Below are 9,817 nucleotides of genomic sequence, written 5' to 3' on the forward strand. Positions count from 1 at the left end.
GCACAAAGTAGCTGCATGCAATAACATCCTGAGGAAACATTTTAATAGCGTATGGGGTGCAAACCCAAAATTAATAAGGACATCAGCCCTGGCCTTGTCTTACTCAGCTGCTGAGTATGCCTGGCCCACCTGGCATAAATCAGCCCATGCGAAGCAGGTGAATATAGCACTGAATGAGACATGTAGAATAACCACAGGATATCTCAATCCTACACCTGCTGATAAAACTTTATAAGCTGGTTGGCATTGCTCCCCCCCCCCCCCGATGTGCGATATGAAGTTGCTGCCAATTGCAAGAGAAATAAGGTTGAACACTGTGAAAGCCACCCCCTGTATGGCTATCGGCCTCCTCCCAGTAGACTCAAATCAAGGAAAAATTTCATGAGAAACACCACTCCTCTTAATGTTCCTCCAGCAACAGCAAGGTTATCCCTGTGGCCAGCAAAATCAGGCAATCCCAACTAGATGGTCCCCCACAAGGGTCTTCCTCCAGGAGCAAGCGAAGAATGGGCAACTTGGAAGTCCCTGAACAGACTCAGAAGTGGAGTGGGCAGATCAAAAGACAACCTGGCAAAATGGCACTGCCTAGAAGGCTCCTCCACCTTATGCGACTGTGGAGCAGAACAAACAACTCAGCATCTGTATGCTTGCCCACCATGCTCTGCCTCATGCACAGATGAAGAACTGTTTAAAGCTACAGACCATGTTGCCCGTTTGTGGTCTAAAACCATTTAGCTTCTTGTGCTCCCTTTATTTTATCAGTTATTTATTTATGCAGTGCTTTTGACACAAAATAAATAAATAAATGCAAGAATGCGAAGCTAAAGCACTCCTTGGCACAGATCCTTTGAAGACTACAAGTCCGGCTATGGGATTCTGGAAGGCAGTGTACATTCCTGTGGGCCATGTTGTTTGCAAGTGTGCTGCTTAGCCATGGTTTCCATGGCAGATGGGAAAGGGGCTCCCATTGCAAGCCAGCCTTGTGGCATCTCCAGGAAATACCGAATTAGACGCTTCCTTTATCTTTCTCCTGCAGGCAGGGCATTCAAGAAGGGACTGCTCAGCTGAGTATTTGTTTGTTCCTCAGACGGTCTGCTAACAGCCCTTAGGTTCTTGTTCCAGGGGGAAGATACTCCTGAGAGGTAAGTCTTAAGACCATTTTCCTTTTGGTTACATGAGAAGGTAGCTTAGATCAGGTCAGAGTGTCAGTTTATGAAGGCAAAGTGAGGTTGCAGATCTGGGGTGCTCTGAAAATGTATTGATTATTAATCATTTTCTTATTAATTATTAATTACTATTTTCTTATTAATCGTTAGTTATTGAATATTAATTTCTTATTGCTGAGAAAAGTCATACCACAGAGATTATATTTTATTAACTAATAGAGTCGATTACTTAAGCTTAGAAAGCAGGAAGGTTGTCCAGATGGTGGGAACTGTAATTCCCACCATCCCACCTTCAATGGCCATGGATGGAGAAAATGAAGACGAAGTTGAGTCCCTTGGGAATCCTAGGTGGTCAGTCCTTCCCATTTGCCATTTTTCAACATGGCAATAAGAGATAGCCAAAATTTGTGAGATGGAAGGTTAACAATGAGAATGTGACTATCAATAAGACTGTTCTAACTTAAATGCCCCATTCTTTGTGACATGAACTCATTGTCCACATAGGTCCAATGACACACAAAGATCTTCATGAAAATCCATAATTTGGTTTCTTTCTTGGCACGGATTCACAGATTTCACTGTATCCAAAATGCCTGGCGAGTTTGATTGAAAGTGAACAAAACCTGAATCTCAGAAGTGGTTAGATTGATGGAACATCTGCTCCTCTTATCATTCTGATTATTTTTAGAACAACGCCTCCCCATATTTTTTCATTAAAATATGTAATGCTGGAATGCACAGATACTAATTTGTGACAGTAGTTACAAAACCCTAAAATGAAAGCTTTTCATCTCTCTGACAATTTTGGTTCAACTTTTGCGCAGTTGTCCTAACACCAAAATATTCTCTTTGAATTAAAACGACACAAAACGACACAAAATGAGCCATGGTACAACCAGGGATTTAAAACATGGCCAGATTTTGGGTCTCCAGGTCACCCCAAAAGATTCCATTTTGCAAACCACTCTGGGATAGTGCCTCTTTATGGATCTGAATTTATCGGGGAGTGGATAGTAAAGAAGCTGGACAGTGTGGGGCAGTGGCTGTAGAAGAGCAATAGTGGCTCTTTTCCCCTGTCACGGTGCCCCATGTAATCTGTAATGTGCACATTTCGCCCTCCACATTTGTGGGTTTGATTTCTGCAGATTGGATTATTTGAGAATTTAATACATTCAGTCTAAGAATCACTAGATCCTCCAGTGTGACTGTGTAGTCAACTTCCAGAAGAAGTCAACCACATAATTGTGGTGGTGGACTTACAAATGCCCAGAGAAGTGTTCTCTCTATAGCAGTGGTTCCCAACTTGTGGTTCGTGGACCACCAGTGGCCCACAAATGAAAATATGGTCCACGACCTCACCTTGACTACACCATTGCCTCAAAACCGTGCGGCAACGAGAGCAACTAGCCTCATGAAACCCTCTTATAGTGCCAAGGCAATGAGGATGTCAGGAGGGGAGAGGCTGACTACCCACGAAAGATTACTAGTACCATATCAGCACTAGATTATTAAATAGGGTTTTCTGTGGGTGAGCTGATGGTGACTACTGGATGGCATATATTTTGTACTGAAAACTAGAGTTGATGTGGTCTATCCAATGCAATTCCCTGAATCAGCACTCCAAATCACCAAACAGAATCTAAAGTTGACCAAAAACAGATTGGTACTAATGTTGGAAATTGGTCCCTGGTAAAAAAAAAAAAAAAGGTTGGGAATCACTGCTCTATAGGAATCTCTAAGTTCTATGGTGCAACTCCAATGGATGTTGACTATAAAGTTGTGCTGCAAGATCCAGAGCAGAGCTTTCCAATCGTTTCATATTGGTGAGACACCTTTTCAACACGCATCATTTTGCAACACAATAATTCAGTTTTATTGGCAACCCACCTCTTATAAGAGGCATGGACACAGATATAAATTATCATAACAAACATGTATGAGGACACAACTTACTTCATGAAAACCTTTCACTGATATTTTTAAGAATACATGATTGACTGTTTATTTTACACAGATTCTGAGGTTATTTGTTATGTTCATGTGACATACTTACACACTGTTTCCGACATGCTAACGTGTTATGATACAGAGTTTAAAAATCTCTGACCTCAAATATTACTGAGAGAACATGTTACACACAACCTCAAAGAGTCAAATTCACAGAAGTGAAACCCTCAAATGTGGAGTGCCAACTGTACTGTGTTTCATCTGATGGTCCAATGTAGGATTCCTAAATGCAATTGTTGTCTTTCAGAGTGGAAGATGACCTTCCTCAGGCCCTTCTTTCTCCTTGGCTTCCTTCCCTTGGTCCTCCCTGCATGCCCCAAACCTTGCCGCTGTGCTGACGATATCATTGACTGCATGTCGACCGGTCTCACAGACAACATCATCCCCGACTCCTTTGCCCCTTCAACCAGGAAGATCTACCTCAACAACAATGAGCTAACCTTCATCCCCAGTGGGCTCTTTGACAACCTGAAGGTTGTCCAGGAGATCTACCTGTGGGGGAACCCGTGGGAATGTGACTGTGGCATCCTTTACTTGCGGTCTTGGCTACAGTGGCAGCAGAACCGGACCACGTACCGGAATATTGTGTGCTCTTCCCCTACACATCTCCAAGGCAGGATCATCACCTATTTGTCAGAGGATGAGATCATTGCTACGTGCCAGTATTGGTACTGCAGTGTGGCCCTCTTCTCCCAGATCTGCCTTTTTGTCTTCATCCTGTTGCAAGCGGTTCTCCTCATCCTCGTTCTCATCTACATTCGTAGGTTCCAGAAAGTTGCCAGAGAAGCCAGGAGAACAACTGCTGAATTCTATGGGGACATGGATCCGTGGTCTGCTGCTAGTAAGAATGGGGCTGACTGATCAACTTTGGGCAACAAAATAATCAGGAAGCTGCATTTCCAGAATCTTCTTTCCTCCAGAAGGATCCTAACATTCTATCAACGATTTGGCAGATTTTGTTTAAAAATGGGAATTCTGCACAGAAATGAAGAATGAATTTTCCCCGCAATCGAATCCCTGGCACAAGGTCCTGTTATTTTGTTCCCGTACTTTTTAATGTTAATCCACAGGGACATTATGAATGAGGGCTTTTAAAGAGCCTTAGTCTTCAACTGTCCTGCTCAGGTCTTTCCAAACGCAGGGCAACCATGTCTTTCTCGGTTGAATCAATCCATCTGTAGAGTGCTATTTTCTTCTTTTCCCACTTTATGAAGCATGATGTTTTGTTCCAATAAATATTGTCAGCTAATGATATGTCCAAAGTATGTTAGCTTCATTTTAGTCATTTTGGCTTCTCATGAGAATTCAGACTTGATTTGTTTTGGGACCTATTCATTGGTCTTTTGGGACATCCATGGTTTCTGCAGAACAGCCATGTCTGGACATCCACGGTAGCAATGCTTTGGAAATGGGAACCAACACATCGATTTGATGAAGACTCCAAATCAAATGTGTTGATGAAAATGTCCAATGTGCTGAGGCACATTTCAAACATGTTGTTTCAAATGTCAAATGTGTCGGTTCTCCCTAGCTTTCACAACTAGACAGAAATCAGAAATCAGAAATACAACGTCAGAAATACAACATCAGCCTCAATGTTCAATCACCTATCTTTATGCTTGAGGGACTGTATCTGGTTCCTTCATAGCTGCATTTCCCAAATGTTAGTCTGCTGATTTCTTGACTAGTTTTCATTTTGATTTTGAACCAAGGTATGTAAAAAAAATTCTAATAGTGGAATGGAAGCACAGATATATCTCAGCAAAGTCTATACCAAGCATGTCCAAAGTCCGGTCCGGGGGCCAATTGCAACCCATGTTCAAATTTCCACTGGCTCGCAACCTCTGTCATAAAATCAATGATATGTGGCCCACCAGCCCTGTTGACCACAGTATAAAATACACATGTGCAAAAAAGCTATTTTATATTTTACCAGAAGATGATCAAAACCAGTTTTGAGTATGCACTGAGTCTTTTCAACCCATGTATTATTTGTTCTTTTGTTTTTCAATTGACAATCAAACCGGGTCTTGCAAACCTGACAAATTAAATATGAAAATCAAATTAGGTTCGGTAACCCTTTTTTTCATCTTGTATTTTTGATCTGAGTCTAAAATTGAAATAATGAAAAACACGGCCTTTCTCGTTTTTGATATTTAATTCAAAATCAAATAAATATTTTTTTTATTTTTGACGGGTAATTGAAAAACGAAAGAACTAATGATGCATAGATACGAATGGCCCTCAACGTTTTGTATTTCTGAATAAGATAACTGTTAGTGTTATTTCCTGTTCACAGGTTTTGGATTTAGAAGTTAACGTGAGCATTTAATGGTGAATAATATGTAATGTTTCAAATGAACCTAGACATGTTTATTCTTCCAGACAGACTTTTTAATCATTTTATGTGGTCTTCAAATATGAAAGGCAGAGTGATTTTTGTAAATAATAATAATAATAATAATAATAATAATAATAACACTTTTATTTATATTCTGCTCTTCTCCCCGTGGGGAGTGGATTACAGTGTAAACAGTTACCGGCAAACATTCAATGCCTTGCTACATTACAATGAGAAACCAAACACAAACAAAGGCAAAGGCTTCTCCTTTCATTTCAGGCATTGGAGGTGGTGCTCATCTCTGGGTCTGGGGGAAGAGCTGTTCTCCATGTCCAAGCCAAGGAGACTGCTTTGCCACCTCCTGGTCATGTGACTGGCATGACAGCTTGGAGCGTCTTATGCCTTTCCCACCAAAGCGGTACCTATGGATCTACTTACATTTGCATGTTTTTGAACTGCTACCTTGGGAGAAGCTCGGGCTAACAACGAAACTCACCGTGACCTGCGGATTCGAACTGCCAACCTGAAGGTCAGCAGTTCAGCAGCACAAGGGTTTAACCCATTGTGCCACCGTGGTCCCTTGTTTAGATTTATTTGTGTTCTGTATGAAGTTGCAAAATTTCATAAAATTGTTCATTTGTATTTAATGTTAATGGTTCAAAGAATGTCAGGCTGAGTGGTTGGCCCACATACATTTTCAACTCACCCAATCTGGCCCTCTTTGCAAAAAGTTTGGACACCCCTGATCTACACTGTCGAATTAATGCAGTTTGACATCCCATGAACTGCTGCGGCTCACTGTGATAGAATCCTGGGAGTTGTCATTTCACAAGGTCTTAAGCCTTGCCTGCCCAAGACGGTTTGTGCCTCACCAAAATACAGTACAACTCCCAAGATTCCATAGCATAGAGCTAGGGCAGTTACAGTGGTATCAATGGCATTCATTGGATTGCACACTGGAATGAAGCTCTTGGTGCATAGAGTCGTCGCAGGCCATTGCCAAATGCAGCATAAATCACACCTTCTGGGTTCAACTCCCCAGCCTCCCCTGCCTGTCCTGACACAGCCAAATGAGCATGACAAGCAATGTGCTGTTTGCTCACAGAGGCAAGTGGGGAAGTCCAGGCTTGGAGATTTATAGCTCTGCTGTGCTCTCAGGGCCTGCAAACCCTGCTAGGCCCACTGCAGCATTCACCCTCTTTCTCATGTCACAGAAAGCTGGGGGTCTTTTAAAACTCCACCTCCCATCATCCCCGCCAGTGGCGCATGGTAGCCAGGCCTGATGGGAGTTGTAATCCAAAGCATCTCCAGAGGATCGATTGATGAAACCGACTCTACAGGGCTTGGAAAATAGATTTGGCTGCTGCCATTTGCACTGCCTTTAATTGTACAGTTCCAGGCTTTGGTCCAATGTTTAGATGTGTAGAAGTAGTAGTAGTAGTAATAATAACAACAACTACTGTTTTTAGATATGCGGTTGCAGGAATTTGAAATGTAGTTTATGTAGTTTAATAGGCTTTTTCAGGATTTTATTGGTTTTGGCTATTGTTTTCATTGGTTTTAACAATGTCTTTTGAAGAGCTCTATATTTCATTGTATTTTAATGTTTATGTGCCTTAGGTTTTAACTTACCTATTGTGATGATTTTATCGTTTGCTGCTTTGAGTCTCCTTTGGGAGAGAAAAGGCTTGATGATGATGATAATATTTGTTATTATTATTATTATGAGGATTTAAAGATCAAATTGCAAAGACTCTGGCACAAGCCAGTAAAGGTGGTTTCAGTGGTGATCGGCACACTGGGTGCAGTACCTAAAGACCTTGGCCTGCACTTAAAAACAATCGGCGCTGACAAAATTACCATCTGTCAGCTGCAAAAGGCCACCCTACTTGGATCTGCATGCAATATTCACCGATACATCACACAGTCCTAGACACTTGGGAAGTGTCGGATGTATGATTGAATACAAAAGTCAGCATAGTGATCTTCTTTGCTGTGTACCAATCTTGTTGTGTATCAAAGAATAACAATTTTAATAATAATAATAATACATTTCCATTCTATCTCCCTGAGGGGACTCAGAGCAGATTCCAACGTACACAGATAGACAAAAAATCAATGCCTTAATACAATGGAAATAACAATGACATACAAATACACAGAACAAAGGTAATGGCTTCCCCTTTCATCTCCGGCTTCTGGAGGCGGTGCTCAACTCAAAGTGGCACCTATGGATCTACTCACATTTGCATGTTTTCAAACTGCTAGTTTGGCAGGAGCTAGGGCTAACAGCAGGAGTTCTCTTCACCCCATGGCTTCAAACAGTCAACCTTTAGGCCAGCAGATTCAACAGTTTAATGGTTTAACCCATTGCGCCATATGTCTACATATACAGCTTGCCTATCCTGGAAGTCTGAAATCTGAAAGACTCCAAAATCCAAAACTGTACACCTGGGGTGCATGTACACTGTGGAAGTTTGGCACCACTTGAACTGCCATGGTTCAATGCGATGGCATCCTGGGATCTGTAGTTTGGCAAGGCACCAGCCCTCTTTGAAAGACCTCACAAAACTTTGACTCCCATAGTCTTGAGCCATGGTGGTTAAAGTGGTCTCAAATTACATTCATTCGACAGTGTGGATGCACCTGAAATTGACCCAAAGGCAGGACAACAAAGATAAAGCTTGTGTTGATCCCAAGAAAACTCTGGTTTACAACATTTGCTTCCAGCGCCCAAAAGATGGTGCTCCAACCCCAAACACACTTTTCCTGTCACTATATATGGCTGATCTGTCATCGGGGCAGTGTTAGCAGACTCGTTTTTTCCCTTCCCAGGACAGACTTCAATTTCCTCCTATTGATCAAGGCCAGCACAGAAAGGTGAAAAGGAGATTTGATTTCCAGGACAATAGCTTCCTTATACGAAATGCCAGGATCCCTTTTGTGCCAAAGCCGGGGAGTGAAAGGAAGGAACTTCCCCGGTTTGGCCGTTCCCTTTTTTCTCAGGGCAATTTTTATATTTTATTAGTCGTCTGGAGTTCTCTCCCCCACCCTGCCCCTCTGCCACCGACAGAGAGATGAATGACAAAACCTCTGATGGAGGCGATAAACCAGACAGCGGAGATGGTTTCATAATAGTCTTTTGTGGGGAGAAGAACCCCAACAATTGATGGGCGGCAATGACTATAAGTTTGTGGATAGAGGCAGCTTTTCTTTCACTGCAAAGGTGGATTTGGACTAAAGAGGGAACACCTTTTCACCACATGGTTGTGCCCACGTCTCCTACTATTTGCTAACCATCCTAGGGAAAATGTACTCTTCAAAAACCAGAGCCTGGAAAAGTTCCTTTTTTGGACTAAGGTTCCTCGAACCACCTACTCAAAAATAGTGTTTCCAAGTGCTATTAGCAGTATATCCAAGGTTCAAGACTGAACATTATGTTGGCTGAAATGCACTTGAGTATCCACTCGATATAATCATGTATAAGACTAGACTCATCTATGGGTCAACTCTTCCATGAGTCATTAACCCTTATCATAAAATGAATCCATTCCCTTCTCTGAATAAAGTGGTGAAGAATGAGAGCTCAGTCCAACCTGGAGGAGCCTAAAGAAAGCAGCAACCTGTTTACTCTCTCCACCATTGGGCAACTTCCGCCTTTTTTGAATGCTTGGGCAGGGAAATGGTGGCGGAACCCAGGGACAGTATTGCTGCTTTCCCCTCTCCAGAGTATAACTCTTTTTTTTAATGCTGGATTGTGGATCATTTTATATTGTGTCTTGAATTTTGAACCTTGTTCTTTCTATGTTGTACATCGCTGTGAGTCGCCCCCGGGCTGAGAACAGCGGTATATAAGCAAAGTAAATAAATAGTAAATAAATAACTCCTGACTTATCCATGAATCATATCAAAATCCATAGTTTTGGCCCTAAAATGTGCCAGTGACTTATACACGAGGTAGACTTATACACTAAGTAGACTTATACACAAGGTAGACTTATACACAAGGTAGACCTATACACAAGGTAGACCTATATACTAGGTAAAGAGGATTGAGCAGTTACACGATGTCCACTTCCAGCAAAGAAGCTTCATTATCGGACACGGGCAAGACCATCTATTATAATGAGCCAGCAAAGTGATCTTGTGGTGTGTTGCACTCATTGTGCATCAATACTGTGATGTCACTGGGCAAGTGAGTCCCTGGTGGTGCAGTGGTTTAAACTCCTGTGCCGGCAGGACTGAAGACTGACAGGTCGCAGGTTCGAATCAGGGGAGAGGCGGATGAGCTCCCTCTATCAGC

General features: G+C 42.1%; 1 protein-coding gene across 1 annotated transcript; it reads left to right on the plus strand.

The window, feature by feature from the left end:
- The first annotated feature begins 829 nt into the window (after window positions 1-829).
- On the plus strand, window positions 830-4,422 carry GP1BB (glycoprotein Ib platelet subunit beta). The gene is made up of 2 exons (XM_060784199.2): window positions 830-1,142; window positions 3,421-4,422. Exon 2 carries the CDS (start codon window positions 3,429-3,431, stop codon window positions 4,032-4,034), a length of 606 nt encoding a protein of 201 aa, XP_060640182.1. The 5' UTR covers window positions 830-1,142; window positions 3,421-3,428; the 3' UTR covers window positions 4,035-4,422.
- The last annotated feature ends 5,395 nt before the right edge of the window (window positions 4,423-9,817 follow it).

Source organism: Anolis sagrei, chromosome X (genome assembly GCF_037176765.1).
Source record: "Anolis sagrei isolate rAnoSag1 chromosome X, rAnoSag1.mat, whole genome shotgun sequence".
NCBI lineage: Eukaryota > Metazoa > Chordata > Lepidosauria > Squamata > Dactyloidae > Anolis > Anolis sagrei.

Bases quoted from the DNA above. Each gene is read 5' to 3' on its own strand.
- GP1BB (XM_060784199.2), top strand. From the start codon at position 3,429: ATGACCTTCCTCAGGCCCTTCTTTCTCCTTGGCTTCCTTCCCTTGGTC.